Raw genomic sequence first — 24,966 nt, 5'->3', positions numbered from 1 at the left:
CTGTCTATTACATTGAGATCTTCTTCTGTATTCAGGGGTATCATCCGTAATGGAATTACACATAAAGTATCATTGTATGCAGATGATTTGTTATTATATATGACTGACCCCACACGCTCCATCCCTGCTGTTTTAGGTATTCTGGAGAACTTCAGCTTGTTTTCAGGTTATAAATTAGATTTAGGGAAAAGTGAGTGTTTTCCTGTTAATACGGCAGCACGTCAACTTCAACAGTCCAATCTACCCTTTCGTCTCAGTCCATCTGGGTTTAAGTACTTAGGGATTAACGTGATTCGTTCTCTATCTGGCCTTAAATCAGCAAATTTGTCTCCTCTTATACAAGGATCACATCTGATATTCAAAGACAGGGTAATCTCCCCCTTTCCTTTAATCGGTAAGATTAATGCTGTTAAAACCAACATCTTACCAAAATTTTTATTTCAGTCGATTCAATTATTTGTGCTGAAACATTTTTTTGTTTCACTGGACAAGATTATTGGTTCTTTCATTTGGGGAGGGAAGCCACCCAGGGTTTCTAAAACTTCACTACAGAGATGCAGATTTAGTGGAGGACTTGCATTACCTCTTTTTCTAGCCCACTACTGGGCCTAAACTTTGCTACTGGCTAAAATCTTCTGGTTCGTCGTGGTGTAAGTTGGAGCTATCATCATGTAAGGGCTCTTCTTTACCAGCTTTGCTCTTTACCCGTAAGACCCTCTCTGTACACTGATAATCAGGTGGTTCTTAACACACTCAAGATCTGGTTTCAGTTTAGACGGCACTTTAATTTTGTAATGCCGTCTTCCTCGGCTCGTCTAAGCAACAACCATTTGTTTCCCCCTTCACTCTTGGACTCGACATTCTCAGTGTGGTGTGACAAGAGTATAAAACAGTTCAAACATTTATATGTGGATGGTGTCTTGGATAGTTTTGCCAACTTGTCTTCTCGTTACGATCTCCGTATCACCCATTTGTTTCGCTATTTTCAAATTCGACATTTTGTTGCCAAGTGTTTCCCAAATTTCCCCTCTTTACCTCCAGAACAGCAGTGGGAAACCACGTTATCATTTATTCCTCATCACAGAGGAACCATTTCGAAACTCTATGATACTATCCTGTCTTTTAGTAACCACTCTAATGTTAAGCTTAAGTGTCCATGGGAAGGAGAACTAGGAATTCAAATACATGAGGAGTCCTGGGAACAGGCTATAGCGAGGGTACGATCTTCCACCTCCTGCGCTCGTCTTGGACTTATTCAATTTAAGGTCATACACAGGGTGCATTTCTCTGAGTCTAGACTTTCTGAATTGTATCCAGAAGTGGAAAATAAATGTGATAAACAGAGATGGGCAGTAACGCGTTACAAGTAACGCGTTACAAGTAACGCGTTACAAGTAACGCGTTACTGTAATCTGATTACTTTTTTCAAGTAACGAGTAAAGTAAGGGATTACTATTGCAAAAACGGTAATTAGATTACCGTTACTTTCCCGTAGGAACGCTGCGTTACTGCGTTACTAAAACCGTGACTTTTTGCGAGAATGTCTCACGACAGTGACGTAAGCGAGTGTGACGTTAGTGACAACAGCTGTGTGCAGATCAACAATGGATCATATATCGAGTGCAGAGAGAGTATGAGCGTGCAGCGTTTAAAGCGTGGAAGTACTGACCTTACTTTGAGTTTGATTCCATAAAAAGGGACAAAAACATTATTGTCCGCTGTGCGTGGGAAGAAAACTTCTTTTTACAGAAAAAACCCCTAAACTTCTGAGCAAGCACCAAGTAGCTACGACGTAATGGGAAACTCACAGAGAAACTCGCGGATTCTTCCACTGACCGCGGCACACCTGCACCAGGGTAAACCTCCGCCTACCCCACTCCTGCTTTACAGGTGAAAATAGAGCAACAGGACCGCTGAGTCTTTGACTTTATTTATTTTCTGCTGTGTTTTACTTGCATCTATTTGAAAGACTGAGTGTAAACACAAAAAATATTTTATTTTATGCGCTGGAATGTGCAGAAAATAGGTTTAAATGTTAAACTAATTTCTTCCAGTCAGAGAATGTTGCATATAATTTAATTTTTGCTTGATGCCTAAAGTTAAAAGATTAAAACTAATAAAACAAGTTAAAAAAGAGACTTTTCCATTTGATTACATTTTGTATGATGGATTATGCAGAAAAAGTAGAATTGGGCTGAAAGATCTATTTATCACCTATTCAGGTTGTAAATCGTGTTTTTAAAAAGTAACTAAGTAACTAAGTAATTAATTACTTTTGAAAATAAGTAATCAGTAAAGTAACGGGATTACTTTTTTGGGAAGTAATCAGTAATTAGTTACTGATTACTTTTTTCAAGTAACTTGACCAACACTGGTGATAAATGCCACGGCTCTCCTTGTCACCTTAGCCACATGCTTTTTCTGTGTCCTGAGCTACAAGGTTCCTGGACTGGGTATTTTGCTATTATGTCAGCTGTTCTTGGGGTAACTCTTCATCCTTGTCCTCTGATTGCTGTATTCAGGATTCCTGATCGCTCACGTACACTTGATTCCACACAAAAGGATATTATAGCCTTCACATCCCATTAGCGAGACGTCTAATATTGTTGCATTGGAAGTCTGTTAAGTATCCTACCTACTGTTTCCCAGTGCCTTAAAGATGTTGTGTTTTTTTTTAAACTTGAAAAAATTAAATATACGTTGAGAGGTTGCAAAAAGTGCCAACCCTTTATTTCTTATTTTACTAGTCTAGAGGTAGTGCCTGTCTAAATGTACTTCTGTTACTGTTGCATTGTTTTAGAATGCGTTTTTGTTTAGTTGTTTTTTATATATATATATGTATATTAGGGGTGCAACGATATTCGTATCGATATTGAACCGTTCGATACAGTGCTTTCGGTTCGGTATGCATATGTATCGAACAATACAACATTTGTAATTTATTTGATCAACTTTCCTTCCGACGATGCTGTCTGTGTTGAGCGCTCAGTGAATCTGCGTTCGACTACTCCGCCTAGGCTGCACTGTCGAGCGCAGATCCACTGAGCACTCAACACAGACAGCATAGTCAGAAGGAAGAGCGCAGGGCAAGCTAGCAAGACACATGGACCTCCCCCACCCTCATTCAGATCTGGCGTTTGGAATTATTTTGGTTTTCATGTGACGTATGACCCTGAAGGTAAGCGAGTCATGGACTAAAGTAAAACAGTATGTTGGATGTGCCATGCAATGCTCAATTACATGGGTGGGAACTAGTGTGTTAGCGCAGTTAGCTCGTTAACGTGTTGGCCGTCTAGCCCCACACACGGGGCGATCGGCGGTAGCTCGTTAACGGAGATTTGCCGTGTTGTGGCGTTATTTCAACGAGATTAACCTGAAAGCACTAGTGGGAACACAACGAATATGACTGCACATTTACACCGACATCATCCTAGTGCAAAGACCAAAACAACAAGCATGCTACTAACTTTAGCCGAGTCATTTAGACAGCTGTTAGCACATGATTCTCCTTATGCTGCTGAGAATATAGCCCAGAAGAAGCGGATAGTATAGCTTTTATTTTGGAAAGAGACATTTCTCTGTAATAAACTCTCTTTTCCAAAGATGAGTGATTTCTCAAGCAGATAGATTTATTACTTTGTTGTTTCAGCAGCATTAAATTTAAAAACTGTACTTTTGAGTTAAAATATATATTCATAATTTTAATAAATGACAAATTGAAAAGGCATGAACATTTTTTTGTATCGAAAAAATATCGAACCGTGACACCAAAGTACCGAACCGAACCGTGAATTTTGTGTATTGTTGCACCCCTAATATAAATAAATATATATATATATATATATATATATATATATATATATATATATATATATATATATAGTATATAGTATATATATATACTATATACTATATATATAGTAGCACCAGTAGCTGGTGCAAAACACCAGCTACTGGTAGACAGAACAATCAGCCGAGACTGCAAGACCAGACTGACCAACCTGTGCACTGCCTGGATTGATTACAAGAAGGCCTATGACTCAATGCCCCACAGCTGGATACTAGAATGCCTAGAATTGTACAAGATCAATGGGACCCTAAGAGCCTTCATCAGGAACTCAATGGGGATGTGGCGTACAACACTAGAGGCCAACTCCAAGCCCATAGCACAAGTCACCATCAAGTGCGGGATCTACCAAGGAGATGCTCTGTCCCCACTGCTGTTCTGCATAGGCCTGAACCCCCTCAGTGAGATCATTAACAAGACTGGCTACGGATACCGACTACGGAACGGAGCAGTTGTCAGCCACCTCCTGTACATGGATGACATCAAGCTGTATGCCAAGAGTGAACGAGACATCGATTCACTGATCCACACTACCAGGCTATACAGCAATGACATTGGAATGTCGTTCGGACTGGAGAAGTGTAGTCGGATGGTAACAAAGAGAGGGAAGGTAGTCAGAACTGAGGGGATTGAACTACCAGAAGGCAACATTGCAGACATAGAGGACAGTTACAAGTACTTGGGGATCCCGCAGGCGAATGGGAACCATGAAGAGGCCGCTAGAAAAGCTGCAACCACCAAGTACCTGCAGAGGGTCAGGCAAGTCCTGAGGAGTCAGCTGAATGGTAAGAACAAGATCCGGGCCATCAACACCTACGCCCTGCCCGTGATCAGGTACCCTGCTGGGGTAATAGGCTGGCCAAAGGAGGAGATAGAAGCCACTGACATAAAGACAAGAAAGCTCCTTACCATGCATGGAGGGTTTCACCCCAAGTCCAGCACCCTGAGGCTGTACGCTAAGCGGAAGGAAGGGGGCCAGGGACTGGTGAGTGTCAGCACCACAGTCCAGGATGAGACAACGAACATCCAAGAATACATTGGGAAGATGGCCCCAACTGACCGAGTGCTCAGTGAATACCTCAGGCAGCAGAAACCCAAGAAAGAGGAGGGAGACGAGGAACCATCATGGAAGGACAGGCCCCTGCACGGTATGTACCACCGGCAGATAGAGGAGGTGGCTGATATCCAGAAATCCTACCAGTGGCTGGACAAAGCTGGACTGAAAGACAGCACAGAGGCACTAATCATGGCAGCACAAGAACAAGCTCTGAGCACAAGATCCATAGAGGCTGGGGTCTATCACACCAGGCAAGACCCCAGGTGCAGGCTGTGTAAAGATGCCCCAGAGACAATCCAGCACATAACAGCAGGGTGCAAGATGCTAGCAGGCAAGGCATACATGGAACGCCATAACCAAGTGGCCGGCATAGTGTACAGGAACATCTGTGCCGAGTATAACCTGGAAGTCCCGAGGTCAAAATGGGAGATGCCCCCAAGGGTGGTGGAGAATGACCGAGCTAAGATCCTGTGGGACTTCCAGATACAGACGGACAAAATGGTGGTGGCTAACCAACCGGACATAGTGGTGGTAGACAAACAGAAGAAGACGGCTGTAGTGATCGATGTAGCGGTTCCGAATGACAGCAATATCAGGAAGAAGGAACACGAGAAGCTGGAGAAATACCAAGGGCTCAGAGAAGAGCTCGAGAGGATGTGGAGGGTGAAGGTAACGGTGGTCCCCGTGGTAATCGGAGCACTAGGTGCGGTGACTCCCAAGATAGGCGAGTGGCTCCAGCAGATCCCGGGAACAACATCGGAGATCTCTGTCCAGAAGAGCGCAGTCCTGGGAACAGCTAAGATACTGCGCAGGACCCTCAAGCTCCCAGGCCTCTGGTAGAGGATCCGAGCTTGAAGGATAAACCGCCCGCAGGGGCGTGCTGGGTGTTTTATATATATATGTATATATATATATATATATAAAGGCACTTTTTTTTACATTAGTAATTCCTTTTGTGCATAATTTTATATTATTATTAATAATAAATTAATTAAAGCAACAAAACAACCTGAAGACCCGGTTCGGAGCCGAAAGAGCCGGTTCTTTAAAAAGAGCCAGAAATCCCATCACTACTCGTTTGAGTTTTAGACAAAATGGATTCTAGGATATTGCATTTCGTCAAGTGCAAAAACTGAGGGGGGGCTGCTGTTGTGTGTGTGTGGATAATAGCAAACACTGAAATACAGTTTTTGCACGCAGCAATGAATTTGTTCACTCAAATTTAGCTTTTCTTCGCTCAAAATAAATTTCTCCTCAAAATGCAACACTGCAATTTTTGTTTTTATGTGCGCTCAGAATAGTGGCACAAAAATAACGCCATACAAGTTGTGTAAAAGTGCTTTGAGTGCTCAGAGTAGAGAAGCTTTATATAAGAAGCAGTCCGTTTGCTGTGCTTCTGGATCTATGTTAATGTCAGCTAGGAGGAATCAGCGTCAATCAGAGAGAAATAAACAGTTTTTAGATAGAAATAATGTTGTTAACCTGTTCAATCAAAATTATAACATTACAGATGAGCAGTGCTCTCTTGTTTAATTATGAGCCAGAGCCACTGCCTGCCATTTTAATAATAACAGATGGCTGGTGTGACTTTTACACACAGGTACCTTTAGCTGCTGCCAAAGGTACCTGACGCAGCCAAATGTTTGATTTAGCAAAGGCTTTATTCTAAATCCAGTCTTAGGATGTGCACCAGGAGCACAGTAGCTGTTAGAAGGTGCTGTTGTAGTTGAGCAGCTAATCTAAGAGCTTGGAAAGAAAAGCGACTGGACATTTTTAAGTTTCTTGAAAAGTTTCTTCAGTTCTAAGATCAAACGCTGATGAGACCCAGGTATCTCAGCCCCGGTGGGAGCTGTCCCTTCACAGGGTTGATGACCCTCATCACATGAACCAGTCTGAGACATTTCCTCACCCTGTCACGTGACGCATTGAGATCAGCTGACTCAAGACATGTTAACATTTAAATCAGGACATTTACTGGCTTCTCAAATTTCCTTATGATGTGTTGTTCAGTGTTGTGCAGGTCAGCTACTCCAGCTGCTGACGAGGGAAGGTTTGTGTGTCTGCCTGTTTGCAGCAGTGCTGTGTGAAGTTGTGTGTCAGCTGGGGGAAGCAGACAGCAGTCTGATACTGTTGAAAATGTGTATCTAATCCATTTTTGTTTGTAATATCGGTTAGGTGATGAGTGATTCCTCAATCAGATACAGGGCTTGCAATATCGCTAGCCCGACGTCCTGGAGCTAGCGATTTTTTTCAGTCGGGCTACCAAAATCTATCTCTTCCCTGCCCGTCGGGCTATTGTAGGAAAAATATATGTCAATGCTTTTGCATTCTTTCAGAAATGTAGCTGGGTAATCATTAGGGCTGAACGATATATCGCATTTGCGATAATATCGCGACATGATCAAGTGCAATTTTCTAACCGCAAAGGCTGCGATTATACTCTGGACATGTCCAAATTCATGGGCTGCATCCTCCTGAGGCCGCATTTGTAGACCGATTACGTCACAGCGACGTGCCGAAGGCTGTCCAAATTACTACCATATCCCAGAATTCATAGCGCGGCCCAGCCAAACTCCAGTTTCCAGCAATGGCGGCCGCTACTAAGTTTTAAAATTACTCATACTAATCTTTCTGGGTCACAAAATAAACTTTTAACATATTTTCAGGCGAGAAAGTAGTTGTGTAAACATCAAATATCTGCTCGGTTTATCAAGATATCCCATATTTGCAAAAGTGCTTCGACGTTTTCAGAGGCGTCTGCTACCCACCAGCTCGACAGCTAGCCGGGAGCTCGAGGGTTACTGATGCGGCCGAGAACGGCACAACTCCCGGCACATCATTTTCAGATCACCGCGGAGTTTCGCTGCTCGGGTTAAACGTAATATATAAGTCACTTAGACAACCTAAAAATGTTATTGTTGGGCTTTTTTCAGTGTTTTGTTTGTTCGTGAGTAAATCGGTTTGGCTGAGATTAAAGTTATTAGATTAGATAAAATAAAACTTTATTAATCCCCCGGGTGGGTTCCTCCTTGGTTTTCACACAGCTGACTAAACGTCAAACAGAAAACTTATTAAACAGAAGTATGAGACAGTCGAGAATTTACGCCAGTGTCTGGTTATATTTTAGATAGCAAGAAGCAGACGGCCGAGTTTATTAAACTCCACCGAGACAGCGGTGACGCTAATCAGAACTAGACCGTCCAATTTCACGTCTTTAAACTTTAAAGGCGTGTTTGTGTGTGTGTTTATACAATTGCTATTATGTTTGCACTTTATGTGTAATGTTACTGACTGCAGAGATCAGTAAGATGTGTGTATTTTTTATTTATTAGTTTTATTTATTTAATATTATTTTTTAATTGAATGACTGTCTAGTAGTTCACAGATGTCGAAAAACTCAGTGTGGTAAAGCCACTGATTTTGTTTATGTATATTTCTGCAATCTGCACATTGTACTGACTTTCATTTTAATGTTTACACCAGGGTTCCTTGTCAGCACTTTATGCTCAGATGTTTGTAAGCTAAAAATAAACTATTGTGTATGTTCAAATATACTGTTGTGATTGAAGAAGTTAAATAAAAATGTCAGTCATCAATTCATGCATCACCTCATGTCATCATAACAGAGGTCTGTCTTCCAGGAAAGAACAGTTTAAAATTAATGTAATATAGTATTGGCCATACTATATGATGTATTGCTTGTCTTTGTTTAATAATACAGAAGACAAAGACCTTAAAAAATAATCGCATATCGCATCGCAATCGCAATATTGGGGCAAAAAATCGCAATTAGATTATTTTCCATAATCGTTCAGCCCTAGTAGTTATGTCATTGGCATCTGTGAGCCACTGTCAATATGTGACATATTGAAGTCGCGTTTGAATTTGCGCTTGTTTTTTTGCTTTCACTTTGCAATCGTGCGAACTGTGTATAGAGAGCGACAGCACTGATCTGTGAGTGATGATAATTTGTGCACCAATTCCTCTGACATCGTCTTATTAATCGTTAGCTTACTATGCAAACATGACAAGTGAAATCTCCCGCAGCTTAAACATGTGAGAGGTTGATCGCGCAGAGAATCGCTGAGCTTATGTGAGTGCGTGTGTAAAAGCATTTCAGTTCTGCTGAGCCAAATAAGACAGGTCAGGGTGAAGAAGTGACAGCCAAAGAAAAGCTTACCACAAAACGGAGAAGTTATGACAAATCAGACTATAAGGCAAAAAGAAAGTGCAGCTTTATGGTTTCATGGACAAAAGAATTTCTGTGGCTGCAATATGATGAGCTAAATAACCAGGGCTGCACATAAGTGGTCCGCAGGTGCGCATTCGCTGTCAAAATAAAAAACACGCACAAGGGTTAGGGTTAAATTTAAAAACTGTACTTTTGAGTTAAAATATATATTTATAATTTTAATAAATGACAAATTAAAAAGGCATGAACATTTTTTTGTATCGAAAAAATATCGAACCGTGACACCAAAGTATCGAACCGAACCGAACCGTGAATTTTGTGTATCGTTGCACCCCTAATGTATATATAAGTATATTTACTTAGGAAAATGAAGAAAGGTCAATTGTATTTCGGTAACTGCAAGTACTGTTTTCTTATTTCAATAAAAATATTTGCAAAAAATAAAAATAAAAGAAGTGCTGTGTCGACCGCACACAGAGTGTAAGCAGGTTTGTTTTATTCTTTAACTTCTCTTAGACTAAAGTTGAAACCATTACATCACCTAATGTGTGCTTTTAGTTTACTGGTAGCATTAAGTGTGTTACTCAGTGAAGATGCTAGTCTCCATGTAACTACTATGACGAGGCACAACAGATGTTTACAACAGCAGCAGCATAGACTCACATTCAGATCACTTCACATAGTCAGACTCACACAACCTACAGTCTTTACACACTACCAACACCGTTGCACGTCAACAGATCAACAAACAATGAGGTTGAGGAAAATAAAGAATTAGAATCAGGTTACGTTTTTAAAAAGCTTATAAATGTCTCTTTTTCTCTCTCAGACTGATGTCATGCACCAGAGTGTGTATGAACTGGTCCACACGGAGGACCAGCAGGAGCTCAGAAGAAACCTGGACTGGGCTTTGAATCCTCCTGATCCAACATCCCCCAAAGGTGATCTCACCCCACACATGCTGTCATTCCTGTATGACAGCTCAGCACACACACTCCTTTACTACAGAGCCCTTTACCCTCAAAGGCTTTTCCCAGTTTCTCAACCTCGTTTTTCTTTTTTACTCTGTCTTTGCTTGGTAAAGTTTTAACTTACCTTTGCAACTGTGAGAGTTATTTCAACGGCATTGTGTTTGTTACAATGTTGGACCCAAAACTTGCAGATTTCCCCAGATTCTGCAAATCTTTCAATATTATCTTTGCCATCATCTAACTGAATATTATTTGTGAACTTCTTAAAGACTCAAATATGAAAGTCTTTGTTTTTGACCTTCCACTGCTGTCCACATGAACACAACCATGAACATTTGGATGTCAGTATCAGATGGTTTAAGCTGTAAGAACAGCCTCGGGTCAGATCACATGACCCTGTGATCTTCACTGTGGCTTATGAGGTGAAGTGTGTTTGGGTTTTAAAATGCTTATGTGTTACGTGTTAGCACTGTGTTTAAGACCTGTGGCCCTGACACAACCGACGGACTCCGAGAAACCGTTTGCACTCTCTTCTTTAAATCATTTGCAAATCTCAGGAACACATTTCTGAAAACATCAAATCTTTAAACCAGGACAGTTTGCTACATTATAACAACTCATGTTGAATTTGATGTGTCTCAAAAAGTTGAGGCAGGAAAAAGCAAAGCTGGAGGAACATTTAAATGAACCTGTTGAATGAACAGGTTGTATCTTATGGAGGTAGAGTTTCTCAGAAGATGAGCGGACGTTCTCCAGTATAAAGTTTGAGTATCTCATCATCCCGAGTACCTACTGTCATTTTAAAAATCTCTGTGCCCAAGGGACCCGGTTGAAAATCAATATCTAATGCCCATTCAGACCTTCAAGAATCACTGCATTACAAACACACCGACACATGGAAGTATGGCTCTGCCCACAGTTTTCTTTGTGGTTTTTATAGAGATGGAATTTGACAGTAGCTCATCTGTGGTCTGCTACAACCCGGAGCAACTGCCCCCGGAGAACTCGTCCTTCCTGGAGAGAAGCTTTGTGTGTCGCTTTCGCTGCCTCTTGGACAACTCTTCTGGTTTCCTGGTACGTGACATTTTCTATTTTTACCAGAGCTAACACATCAACACGCTGGACTTGACGTTCCCGTTCTCTGCACGTAGACATCTATCGTAGGAGTGTATCTGTGTATTCTTATAAACCTGGTGGGTTAAAGACATGAACAGGTATTTATGTAGTACTTTTCAGCTCTAACTGAACCCTCAAAGCCCTTTCTACTCACAGTCTGGATCACTAATATTCAAAATGATAGGCGAGCAGTTTCCTGAGCTTCATTTTCCCAGAAAAGAATCCAAACTTTTATCAGAGTCGTCTGCTACCTGTTTCCATGTCCCCATGCCCGCTAACGCCCACCTTCACTGAGGTTTTCCCTCAAAGATCCATCTTTACAGTTACCTGTAGTACTCACAGGTTATAAAAACAGTACATCTACTAATACAAATACAAAGTCACATCCATTACCAGAAGGATAACTGCTTATTTTGCTTACTTCCAGGCTTTGAATATCCAGGGAAGGCTCAAGTTCTTGCATGGGCAGAACCAGTGGCAAGAAAATGGAGGGAAAGCTGCGCCGCTGCTTGCATTATTCGCTATTGCAACTCCTCTTCAGCCTCCATCCATTCTAGAGATCAGAACCAAGAACATGATCTTTAGAACCAAACACAAGCTGGACTTCACCCCCATGGCCTGTGACGCAAAGTAAAAATACATTTCAGTACTTTGTATTCGACTGAGACACCTCACGTCTGTTTGTTTGTTTGTTTGTTTGTTTGTTTGTTTGTTTGTTTGTTTGTTTGTTTGTTTGTTTGTTTGTTTGTTTGTTTGTTTGTTTGTTTGTTTGTTTGTTAGGGTTAGGAGGTACAGTTCGGTTTGAGATTTGTGTTAGCCACATGCTAAAGTGGAGCATTTTCATTGGATGTTAGATTTCAGGTGCCATCGCTCATTTTCTGTTGAATGATTTTCAAAGTGAGACAAAGAAATCTAGCTGACAAACCGCAGACTAGTTATGCTGAACCTCCTAAGACCTGAACTCTTCCACGGCAGCATTTTTCATTTCTCTTTGATATCTGGGCTGATTGGGACCTGATGAATGTAAAAATAAAGAATTACCAGATTTTTTTTAATCTAATTTTTGTTTCTAAGAAAAATGAGAGCCACGTATGAGGATATTTGTTTCAATAGAACAGTAGCAGTATAATGTCCTCGTGAGTGGCTATCAGGCCCTTGTAGACCACAATTGAGTATTTTGGTCCAAATAACCCAAAATGTGACGTCCACATATGTGGACGCGAGGTCGGAGGTTAAGTTAAGTTGTGTTGTACCTGTTTTGATCATATGTATCCTCCTTCATGAGATCCATGGGTGTGTCAGATGGGTGGGAGTTGTTTTATTTTTTAGAAAAATGGAGAAAACTAAAACAACATCACACTGGTAGAAGTTTCACAGGGTGACTATACTAAAATATAATACTATAGTTTTTTGTTTTTGCTTTCTTTACAGTGACATGTGGAATGAACTGTAAACAGCTGCCCGAGGTAACTCTGGTCGTTTTTTGTACAGGGGGAAGATAGTGCTGGGGTACACGGAGGCTGAGCTGCGGGTGAGGGGCTCTGGCTATCAGTTCATCCACGCCGCAGATATGTTGTACTGTGCAGAGAACCATGTCCGAAGTAAGTAACCAAAAACCAGCTGTCAACCAAAACAGTCTAGTTCATTCAAAGATGGGGCTGAACACTTGTGCCCTGTGCAGTGCCTGAAAATCCCTCATTTCCATTCTCTGCGAGGCGTTCTTCTGATTTGTTGCCTCGTGTAAACACAAGTTTTGATCAGCAGGTGGGTGGAGCTTCTGTGGTCATAACCAGAGCTGTGTGACTGCGAGGATAATATCAGGAATTACACATCAGGAATTAAATCCATGTAGACATTGAGGGTTCTCGGGAGGGGCCGTGCTAACACCTGCTGCTCTCTGGCAGCAGCACCATGCTCTCCCTTGTTTTAAATGCACTTTAGAGCAACATGCAGCAACACTACACATGAGCGGGAGGAGGGAGGTATGGGGTCTTCACACACCCCCGTTCTCTGCTAGCCATTGGGGCGGGGGGGCTTTCTCCCTTTCCTATCCCTCACTCATGTCTGTCCCGTCTGTAACATCTGAAAATAAAATATAATAAATAATAAAAACAAAGGTCGATCAAATGGACCAATACGGCAATGCCACAATGATCCATTTGGCAAAGTAAATCCATTGGGTATCCTTGTTGGTCTTCAGACAACAATTCTGACGGCTAAAGAACCAAATGGGACAGGAAAAAAAAAAGGAATTACACAACAGTAGGAAAGAACAAGTTGTATGAAATTGTGTAAAACAGACTGAAGCCTGAGCTCTCAGCATGTGTCTGTGTGTTACCCTCATGATGTGAAAAGCTGTGGTGTGTTTGTTCTTTGCAGGCATGTTGTTATTACCATGCCTGCACTACTGCTGCGGCTGATTTAGCCCATTTAGCAGGTTACATGAGCTGTTATATGTCTGCTTTAATACTGAAGAGAATTACCAGCTTGACAAACCTGACCGTGACTTCACTCCTTCACCTGCCCAAATTCCATTTTACCACAACCCAGCAGCCTGCCGAGCTCTGTTTCCTGTATGTGGTAAAACAAATTACAAAAGCCTTTAAAACTACAAAAATTATTATTTATTTACTTTCAGACATTTCATAAATTAATTAAAAAGGTCTTAATGTGTGCTACTATTGCAATTACTGCTGTATACGATTACAAAACTGGATAAAGAATAGTTAAAAAAAACCATAACATTCAACACGTACAGATCCAAAGTCTTCCTCCTCCTAGCGTTATTCCCGCTCTGCAGGGTCCGCTTTTCTGCAGTTTTTGTCACTTATACCATACCACATACCATCACAGTCGCGCTCCTTGCATCTTCTCCGTGATCGATGCAATGCCCAGCCGCTTTCGGAAGTCGGTGTTCATGACATGGTCCCATAGTTTCAGGCCCAGGCACCATCGCAGTATCCGCATTTCCATTGTGTGAAGGGCCTGTTCGTGCTTTACGGTGGACGGCCAACACGCTGATCCATAAAGTAGATCTTTGACTTGAGGTGGTCAGGTATTCGTCGGTCGCACAGGACACCAGTGACTTGGCACCACTTCATCCAGGCCGCATTAATCCTGGCTCGTACGTCTGGCAGGATGTTGCCGTCATTGCTGATCATCGATCTGAGGTACCTGAAGTGAGATACTTTTGCCAGGTCTTCCCCATCGATGCTGATGGTGCCGTCGGTTTGGGGGTCGGCTTCTAAGTACTTAGTCTTCTTGGTGTTCAACCTCAGCCCGTACTCACTCTGGCGTGTCTTCCATTGCTGCGTTTGGCGTTGCAGCTCCATTCGGGATTCATCTGCGAGGAAGACATCAATGGCATAGAGGAGTGTCCAAGGGCGGGGTGCTTGGAGGTCAGCGGTCACAGTGTCCATGCAGAGGATGAAGAGAAGCGGGGACAGCGCGGAGCCTTGGTGCACGCCCACGGTGATGCTGAAAGGTGGCGATGTTCCCACTGGGCTTCTGACTGTGCTGGTCACGTTTCTGTACACGAGCTTGATCAAATCGACGTAGGCCTCAGGGACCCCGTGTGATCACAGAGAGTGCCAGATCAGGTCATGAGGGACTCTGTCAAAAGCCTTCTCCAGGTTGAGGAAGGCCATATGGATGGTCTTGGTCTTCTCCCGGTGCTTCTCCTGCTGCTCCTGCCGCATCCTTTGACGAAGCCACACTGGTTGGGCGTTACTGTGACAATTTCTCGCAGCCGGGCATCGATGATCCGCTTGAATACAGATCCAAAGTCTGACTTCCTAAAATGATTCTAGGACCAGGTCAGCAGCACACCACAGTGGGCTGAGCAGGCGATCCATATACTGCATGTTTTCCCCTCTACCCCTCCTCCGCTGTCTGCTCCACTGCACTGTCATAAAATAATAAATGCTAAAAATAAATAAATAACTTAATTTTTAACTAAATTCTAAAATATTATCAGATGTCACTAAATGAATAATGTACTAAACTGTGAAATATAGAAACCCTACCAGTAACTTGCAAAGCCAAGCTGCACACGTGTTGTGTAGCTTTGTTCTCTCTAGAGGGAAATCACAAAAGCCAGCAGCTAAAAAAGCTCTCAGCAGTTGTGACACACACAACAATTCAAATTAAACCTCTCATTTTTAAGTCTACCTGGAGTCTAGAGAAGCAGCTCAAGGACAACATGAATCGTTTTTGTTAGCAGCCTGGTCCCTGCCAGTTACTTTGGAAGCACTGAGTAATAAACGTGAAGTGGGAGTTGAACTAGACCAATTATGAAAATGTTCTGCACTAGAAGGACAACGACTTTTAATATAGTTTGCAATATTTATGAATTAAAGTAAAAGACTGAATGACTTATTATATTAAATTTAACGTGCTGGTGAAAAGCAATCCCAGAATTCATTACGGCAGCCCGATGCTGGCAGGGAATGATCTCCTTAGCAGAAAAGCTAATCTCACAGATCTCAGGCAAGGTTGGGGTGGAGCAAATTTTGAGAGATCCAATTAGTAACAGAAGCTAGACAGTCATTAATGTTGGTAGGAGTATTGAGTTTGGAGTCTTCCCAGAGAGGTGGCGTCTGATACCAACCTGACATATAGACACAGACATACAGGCACACACAGATACAAACATCCGTTCCCACCCTCACGCTCTCATATGCACTTACTCCACACTCAACCAACGTGGAGACTAGGGATGGGTATCGTTTAGGTTTTATCCGATACCAGTGCCAAATCGGTACTTTTGAAACGGTCCCGGTGCTCAAACGGTGCTCAAACCGGTGCTTAAAGAATGGAGAACACAAAATTGGTCCAAAAACCTCTCGTTCACCTGTTTTTTGTAAAAAGATGCAGCTATGGGGCATATATGGTATCCCTCTTGGCTGGAAGCAGTGCTTAAACAATGGAAAAAACACAAACTTTGTCCAAAAACCTCTCATGTTTAACTGTTTTCCACTTTTTCTTTGGTCATTTTAGCCTTTTTGGCCAGGGTGAAGGGAGTATCTGCCATCAAACAAGAAGACAGCCGCATGTAGCTATGATGATGTTTGCTAGTTCACCTTACATGCATTAATGTAATAACGTGGTTAGCCTACTCAACGTAAATTACACAGAACAACATTAAGCTACTCACGCAGAGAAGAACGGCTGCTGCTGCATCATCATCCGTCATCATTTCTGCTACACTGGCAGGGCTAGGGGCCAGGACTCTCCTCTTCGGGTTCTTGGGGGATGTTGCTGACTCCGGATCCGATAACTGGCAACCCACGCACAGTAGATGTGCTCGGTGTGAGGTCTCGCAGCAAGCTATCAAATACGGCGCATTTCTGGGCTTTTAAAAAAAACGCTATGCGTCGCCAGGTGTTTCATCGGATTTGAGGTGTTACCTCCTTTGACAGTATCACAGTATCAGCTTAAAGCACTTGGGGCAGGGATAGCTCAGTAGGTAAAGTGGTCGCCCCATGATCGGAAGGTCGGCGGTTCGAATCCACTTAACGGCTACCCTGAGGTACCCCTGAGCAAGGTACCGTCCCTACACACTGCTCCCCGGGCGCCTGCTTAGTGGGCTGCCCACTGCTTCACTGAGTGAATGGGTCAAATGCAGAGAAAAACAAGTAATTTCCCCATGGGGATCAATAAAGTATCCATTATTATTATTATTATTATTTGTTGCTGCTGAGTTTGCATCTTTTGCTGTGAAGTACAGCCAGACTTTTGACCGCTTCGCCTTGGACATTTTTAATCTGTAGCTCTGCTCTAAAAGAACGTACGTACCTGGGCCCGCCTACTATCCTCGGAAACGTAAAATGATTGGCTAGAAGTGTATCACAGCTCAGGAAAAAAAAAGCACCGAAATAAAGCACCGAAATGTGCGCTGCTTTTCGGTCTGGTTACTACCGTTTATGTCAGAACACCGGTACCCATCCCTAGTGGAGACAGACATAAAGAGACGCTGTACACACGATCACACTCCCCAAGCGTACTCTACGAACCGGGTCTAGGTACCCTTGCCCCTGGAGGAGGGAACTGCACCCAGACCCAGGTGGTGTTACCCTTTTCCCTGCGGTGGGGAGAGGCAGACCGCCCCGACTCCGCAGCAGCAGGGAGGCCCCACACTCCAGACCGCAGTCGGACGGCCAACTCCTCCTCCTAGCCCCCCCGCTCCAGCAGGCCGCAGAGAACGGGGGTGAGAGAAGACTCCAAACCTCCCTCCGCCCGCTCATTGTAGTGTTGATGCATGTGTGTTCTAAGGTGCGTTTAAGAGTCCAGGATTTTAGACTTGATTGAAACACAGCTCTCGACTCAGCAGGCTGTGAAAAACACTAAACCAAAGCAGGTGGCTCAACATTCACACCCAAAAAGGTTTTGCTACTGAACAACCTGAGTATATGTAGGAAATCCTGTGCTGAGGACGTTTGGTCTGGTCAAAGAGTTCAGACAGCTTTTGTAAGAATCCTGTGGGATTAGTAAACAGATTGAGCAAAGCTGCAGAGCTGCCTGAAGAGAGGATCGGGCAAAGCATCAGAGATGAGAGCAGCACCACCACGTGCACTTCAGTGGACAGATGGGCACGTGGTCAGAAGTGACGAAGCCTGACCATGATTAACGGTCTTTGACCATAACCCACTAGTAAAGGTGAAATGAGTCAGTCCACTGCCACCCTGTCCAGCCTGGCAGGACACAGATGCTGTGGATAATTTGTGACAACTTTCGATGGAAACTCATTTCAAAGTGTTATGCAGATTTAGACTGTCATAGTGGACAGAGGTTATCTCTGAGTAACAGTTGTTTGTGTTCAATGTTTAAAGTGATGAAGACTGGAGAGAGTGGTCTGACTGTGTTCAGACTCCTGACTAAGGAAAACCAGTGGAAGTGGGTCCAGGCCAATGCCCGGCTGGTGTATAAGAGTGGGAAACCAGATTACATCATCGCCACCCAGAGGCCTCTTTTGTAAGTACCTGTCTGTGTACAAATCTCATTTGGTCATTTATCTCGAGTAATACACTGAATCAAACCATTAAGATATCCATCCTCCTTCCCTTCAATGCCATACGTTTGTATTTCTTAGTTGTTTAAAAGAACTGCACAGAGAAGTCCTGACAATGATGTCTTCTGTGTTTATAGGGATGAAGAAGGAGGAGAACATTTGCGTAAGCGCTCTATGCATCTACCCTTTACGTATGCTACAGGAGAAGCCCTGCTCTATCAGTCCAATCATCCCATCGCAGGCTTTAGAGATGGCAGCTGTGTAAAAAATTTTAGCAAGTCAAAGAAGAATCGGACTGATAAGCTGCTGACGGATGGCCTGGACCCGGGCTCCCTTCTTGGGGCACTCATGAGTCAGGATGAGTCAGTGTATGTTTGCCAGCCAGCTGTGGAGCCCAAGCTGTCATTTCACAGCAGCTTCTTTGCAGAGCACGTTAGTTTCTCTGAAAGTGAACCCTCCAACCTGCACAGAAGCTGGAATGAACCTGCTAATAGTGTCGTAGGTCCAGGCATCACAGAACCAGGTACCAGCTTTGACCCACTGCTGGCTACTTTGGACTCGCTCTCTTTGGAGGGCCAAGGGATGGATGCAGAAGAGAGGAGTTACTCAAACAGCGAGCTGTTTGGAGCTCTGGAAGGGCTGGGCCTGAGTGCTGAGGACCTGGAGTTGCTGCTGCTAGATGAGCGTATGATCAGAGTTGAGATGGACCCTGAACACGTGCCCACTTTGGATGATCTGCTGACAAATGATGAGATTCTCTCTTACATCTATGACTCGATAGAAGGAAGGACTGATTCCACTGTACATGGAGGACAGGTACCTCCTAGCACTACCGCAGCAACCTCCACACCAGTGTCATTATCAGAAAATAATCTTGATACAAGTGTGCAAATGCAGTTTTGTCCCTCCAAGCCTCCAATAATGGAGCACACTCCCATTGTCCAGCTATCCCAGCAGATGCAACAGCATCTCAACATGCGAACCACTAAAGTACCACCTAACTGGGGCCAGCAGAGTGACCATTTCCCCCACAGGATAGTAAATGGAGAGCTGCTGGGGCAAAATCAGTCTATTGCCAATGGACAATGGACAGCCCAAGACATTCTAGTCCCAGCAGAGATCGAGTTGGAGCAACTGACCACACAGCAGACTACTTTCAATGACAAGGCCTCAGACTTGAATAGCAAGCTTCACCAACACTACCTTCAGCAGGAGCAGCAACCAAGGACCCAGAAGCAGCTCTCACTACAGTGCCATGCCAAACAGACGGCAGCAAACCTTGACGGACGATGTGGTCCGTCGAGCCCAGAGCATTCAGCAGAAAAAATGCCATGGCAGAACTACAGCTTCAGCGAAAGCCTGGGCAGCAGTTTCTGCATTGACAACAGCCAAAACGCTCTTACAAACACCTCACTGGAGTCTTGCAGGGAGCCCACTATGGACAGTGTGGATTACACAGTCAGTGGAGGTGGTTTGCTTGAGAGAAGTGCAGAGCAGCGGGGCGCTGAGAGCACAGTTGCATCTTTTCGTGGAATGAACCACAAAAGCCACCCAGAGCAGATCCCAGGCCCCTTGTTCGAGGTCATCTCCAGTCTGTCGCAGTGCCCTCCCTGCACTAGCCCCCTGGAGCAGATTCTAAGAGTGGGTAAGCCCTGCTGCCAGCTCGACCACTTTGGCTTGGTGACCTCTGAGATCCTTGACGACCCCAATCACAGCAAGGTGAGGTTGCTGAACATTGTCATACTTTGAAATCATTACTAGCTGCACAGCTTGGAGGTTCCTTCCTGAGCCGGGCATACAGACTGTGTACCCAGGTTTTAACTTTTTAGTAGCTTTTACATTTAAATCTGTTATTAATTGGTAGAACCTGGGACCATTTCGTGGCCTTTCCGTTTTTTAATTCCACGCCATTTCCACTGTGTTTAATGGAGTATAGCCAAATTTTCAAACATGTATTTTTTCCCCATTTTATTTTAAAATTTCAGTCTGAGTTTTTTAAATGAGCTTAAATGGCTGAATAAAAGGCATACATCCACTATCGAACCTCGTGGCCGATTTGTGCCCCATTGAAACCCATTATAAACGCTATTTTTCACTGTACAATTATTACCATTAACGTCGTGGCGATGGCTTAACTTTCACTTTCATTCTGGACTCAGGGCCTTAGAATTGTAATTTTTTTATTTGGCCACCGGGTGGCGCCCTTGTTCCACGTGTGACGCCTGCTGGAACATACACACCTTCTCCAGCGGCCTGCTCGAGACAGATACCCGGAAAAGGCAGACTAATTTCCCGCGTGCCGCAGCAGCTTGGCCCGCTGCTCGTTCCGGACCATTTTCTGCCCTTAGGATCGTTTGAGGGTGCATTAATTTTTTTTAATCAACAGGAAATGACGTATTTGTTTTCACGTGGTAGCGGAAGTGTGTGCTGCAGACACGGGAACCGAACCATATGCTCCGGCGCTGCGCGAAACACACCCGCGGCAGAGGCACTCCTCCCCGGGGGAGCAGGAGCAGCAGCGCCGCCTGGGGACATTTTCGGCTTCTGCAAAAAAAATTAAAAACGGACCGAAATTAATGTTCGTGCCAATCTTTTGTCCATCTAAAGGCCTAATTATAATAACAATAAAATATTACTTCAAATGTTTTTTTTGGAAAATATTTTATGTTTTATGTTTTTGGGGCAAAAAAAGCAGTGCGCTCATGTGACGAAACCGGGATATAAAGGGTTAAAATCCGCGAAATGTAATTAAAACTTGACATGAATATTTCAAGGAGAAGTAGGTCTAAAAGATTGGCTAATTTAAAGTGGAATAAAATATTAATATATAAATTTTTTATAGCACTTTTTGGGCGTGGTCGATAGTGTGCATTTTATGAAATGCGCTCCTGGAAAAAAAATAAAAGGCGATCGAAATGACTGTTGGTGCCAATCTTTAGTCCATCTAAAGGCCTAATTATAATAACAAACAAATATTACTTCAAATGTTTTTTTTGGAAAATATTTAGTTTTTTTGTTTTTTGGGGCTAAAAAAACAGGGCGCTCATGTAATAAAACTGGGATTTAAAGGGTTAAAACAATGAAAATATAATTAAAACTTGACATGTATATTTTAAGCAGAAGTAGTTTTAAAAGATTGACTAATTTAAAGTAGAAAAAAATATTGATATATAACATTTTAGAGCACTTTTTTTGGCGGGACCATTTTTGGTCCCGAGGGTCACGAAAGGATGGATTTTTAAAAATGTGCTCCTGCACAAAAAATAATAATGGATCAAAATGAATGTTGGTGCCAATTTTTGGCCTATCCAAAGGCCTAGTTATAATAACAATCAAATATTACTTCAAATGTATTTTATGGAAAATATTAATTTTTTAATTTTTTTTTTCTGTTAAAAACAGGGCGCTCATGTACCTAAACTGGGATTTAAAGGGTTAAAACAATGAAAATATAATTAAAAGTTGATATGGATATTTTAAGCAGAAGTAGTTTTAAAAGACTGACTAATTTAAAGTAGAAAAAAATATTGATATATAACATTTTTAGAGCACTTTTGGGGCGGGACCATTTTTGGTCCCGAGGTTCACGAAAGGATGGGATTTTGAGGTTCTACCAAAGGTTAAGGAAATCATCTTTTATCTGTCTGTATTCTATGTATTTAGACATGAAGGTGCATCAGTTACTCAGTAATTTGATTAAAAGAGGAGGAACGGTGGTTGATGGGTCTGTCTCGAGCGAGACAGTTCTACTACAACGGCAAAAGCAAGACGCAAGTCCTCACAGCTCTTTGTGTTGCTCGTGCACGAGGGAGAGAACTGTGACGAGCGTCGTTCCTGACAGGCGCTCTCAGCCAGCTCCCCCGCAGCACTGCTCTTTATTGAGGTTACGTGAATATGCATAAGTTCATTAACATATGACGTCTTACACAAGCATACATGTGAACAAAGAGTACCTTGTCTGTGTGTACGTGTAGCCGTGTGTGTGTGTGTGTGTGTGTGTGTGTGTGTGTGTGTGTGTGTGTGTGTGTGTGTGTGTGTGTGTGTGGGGTCAAAATGTGACCCTGTGAAGACTCCTCAGACCTGCTGTGCCAGGAGTCCAGCGGTCCACCTAAACAAAAGGCACTTATATGTAAAGAGATAAGAGTAGGTGTCCTCCTGTAGTATAAATCAGTAAGAGCAGGTACGACCTCTCTCACGACTTTAAGATGTGTGTTTATGCCAGAGTGCTCTGGGAGGCTCACAGTCTTTGCAGACTGCTAAGGATCAGACCTCCTATCATTATGCAATCGATTATAAAACTCTATATATGAGTAAATATTTCTAAGCATAAATGACAATCAACAATATAAACCTAACAGTGGTCAGCACTGTTGTCGCACAGCAAGAAGGTCCTGAGTACAATTCCACCATCAGGCCGGCATCCTTCTGTGTGGAGTTTGCATGTTCTCCCCGTGTTTGCATGGGTTTTCCACGGGTACCCCGACTTCCTCCCACTGTCCAAAGACAAGCAGTTTGTGGGGATAGGTTAATTGATCAATCTAAGTTGCCCATAGGTGTGAATGCAGGAGTGAACGTGAGCGTGAGTGGCTGTCTGTCTCTGTATGTTGGCCCTGCGACAGACTGGCGACCTGTCCAGGGTGTACCCCGCCTCTCGCCCTATGACAGCTGGGATAGGCTCCAGCGCCCCCCGCGACTGTGAAAAGGATAAGTGGAAGCTGATGGATGGAATTTCATATTATAGTAAAAAATGTCACTCAGAATTCAGGAAGTAGTTGAGACAGCCTCGGGATGGTAGGGAAGAATGAGAGAGAGGGGTGGCTGAAGCAAACGTCACTGCACACGTGGGTGAAAAACACTGAGGTGGTGTTGGGTAGCTATGGTGCAAACGTGAACAAGCAATGTGAAAGGATAGGTGCCAGTGTTTTTGTCTACAGCATACAAATGGCTGAGTGGAAAAAAGGGAACGAGTATTTTAAGCAACTGGTGAATGAAGAAAATGACAAGCAGACTTATTGTCATGCATAAGTGTGCAAGGAATGAAATGTCATTGCAGTTACTCAATGTAAGATGAAAAAATATTTAAAATAAATCAAATATGTTAAAATATGTATAGCAGCAAAATATATTATCACGTGCAATGGTAAAAGTGAGCTGTGGAAAGCTGTGGACACGTACACAAACATGGTATTTTCATGTTGAGCAGTCTGATGACCTGGTGAAAAAGCTGCAGAGCCTCTATCCACAGGCCAGCAAGGAGAACAGTCCATCGTGAGGGTGTGACGAGTCACACATGATAGTTTTGGCTTGAGACAAGTAGCCCTGACTGTCATAGTGTGTGTGATGAGGACTCAGAGGCAGGAGGAGGTTTATCTAAAGGCAAGCGCTTTACTGAGCGGATACGTACCAGCATAAAGCAAAATACAAAACGAAACCAAAAACAAATGCAAACTTTCAACTCACGAGGAGTGAGAAACAGGACGTGGACTAACACTCTAACAAAGGACAAGAGGACAATATACAGTCTACACAGGACGGCGATTAGGAGAAGCTAGGGAAAAGGTAGGTTTACAAGATGGTAGTAAGACCTGCTATGATCTATGTTTGGAAACAGCGGCATTGACAAGAAGACGAGGAAGAAAAGGGGAAAACTACCGAGGGTTTGTGTAAGTTCTCAGTCATGCAGGTCGTGGTAGTCTGGAATTTTAACAAACTAAGGAAACTGGACTTCTTTAGGTTTGTGAAGACATTTCAGGTCTCATCCAAGAAGCTTCTTCTTGGATGAGACCTTATAAAAACAGCTGGTGGAGAGTCCCAGTTATTTATCTGAGGTATTTACTGAGGTTGTGAAGGTGCTTCTGAGGGTTGTTGATCCACTGTTGATCAGGTGTGTCATCACATGAGCCAAGGTGTGGAAAAAGACAGGAAAAAAGGCAGAAGAACTTTGGATGGAGTAGTTCATCCCAAGCACAAAACTCAAACACAGCCTAAGCAGCATAGTGTATGCTGTGCAGTGCTGTGAGCAGTGCTTGGACCTCTGCACAGGAGAAACCAAACAGCTGCTCCACAAAAACTTGGCACATTATAGAAGAGCCACCTCAACAGGATAGATGTACACGTCTGTACAGATGCCATTAAAGAACAATGGTCCCTCTTTCAAGGATGCCAGGGTCCACAATATGGACTGAGGACACAGATGGTTTAGAGGGGAGTAGAGTAAATGGTAAATGTACTGACTCTTATGTAGAGGGACTCCATCTCCATTCACTGTGAGCAACCAGGCACAACGCCCCCTATCAAATACTCTAAAGATCACTTCCAGCTGGGACTCTCCACCATTTGTTTTTATATCTGAAGAAGTCCATCGGATGAGAGCTGAAATGTCTTCACAAACAAAATAAGTCCAGTTGCCTTCTTTTTCAAGCTCTCAAGAAAACCACAGAGTAGAAACGTGAATGTAGTGTGACAGACGAGACGGTAGGAACGGACTGCAATGGAGTCATGCTCCGCTGTGGCTACCCCTGAAGGGGGAAGCCTGAAGCCCCTCCCTGAGCCTGGTTCTGTTGTTTTCCCTTCCCACTGTTGCCAAAGTGCTTGCTCAATAAAATTGAATTGAATTAAAGAAGAAGGTTGTAGGGACTTTACCCTATAACTGATATTTTTCTGATATTCAGAACATGCTCCATAATATTGGACCATCTTCCTCAATAAGGTTTTTGCCTTATTTATTTGTTTGTGTTTCTGCTTTTAAGATTATTTTAAGATTATGAATCATAA

At 43.1% G+C, this 24,966-nt stretch overlaps 1 protein-coding gene across 2 annotated transcripts in view; it reads left to right on the top strand.

Moving 5' to 3' along the window:
• The window catches only part of LOC308409810 (aryl hydrocarbon receptor-like), a 79,348-nt gene that overhangs the window by 45,921 nt on the left and 8,461 nt on the right, over positions 1-24,966 (top strand). For both annotated transcript variants that reach the window (XM_080902812.1, XM_080902811.1), the window contains exons 5-10: positions 9,926-10,037; positions 11,008-11,141; positions 11,611-11,813; positions 12,675-12,784; positions 18,014-18,155; positions 18,330-19,911. In XM_080902812.1, coding sequence (XP_080758938.1) covers positions 9,926-10,037; positions 11,008-11,141; positions 11,611-11,813; positions 12,675-12,784; positions 18,014-18,155; positions 18,330-19,911 — 2,283 coding nt within the window. The remainder of the gene's footprint in view (positions 1-9,925; positions 10,038-11,007; positions 11,142-11,610; positions 11,814-12,674; positions 12,785-18,013; positions 18,156-18,329; positions 19,912-24,966) is intronic.

This window comes from Rhamphochromis sp. 'chilingali' (assembly GCF_963969265.1).
Source record: "Rhamphochromis sp. 'chilingali' genome assembly, chromosome: 14".
Classification (NCBI taxonomy): domain Eukaryota; kingdom Metazoa; phylum Chordata; class Actinopteri; order Cichliformes; family Cichlidae; genus Rhamphochromis; species Rhamphochromis sp. 'chilingali'.
The sequence above is the reverse complement of the archived record's forward strand: the minus strand, read 5'-3'. Positions and strand labels throughout refer to the sequence as shown.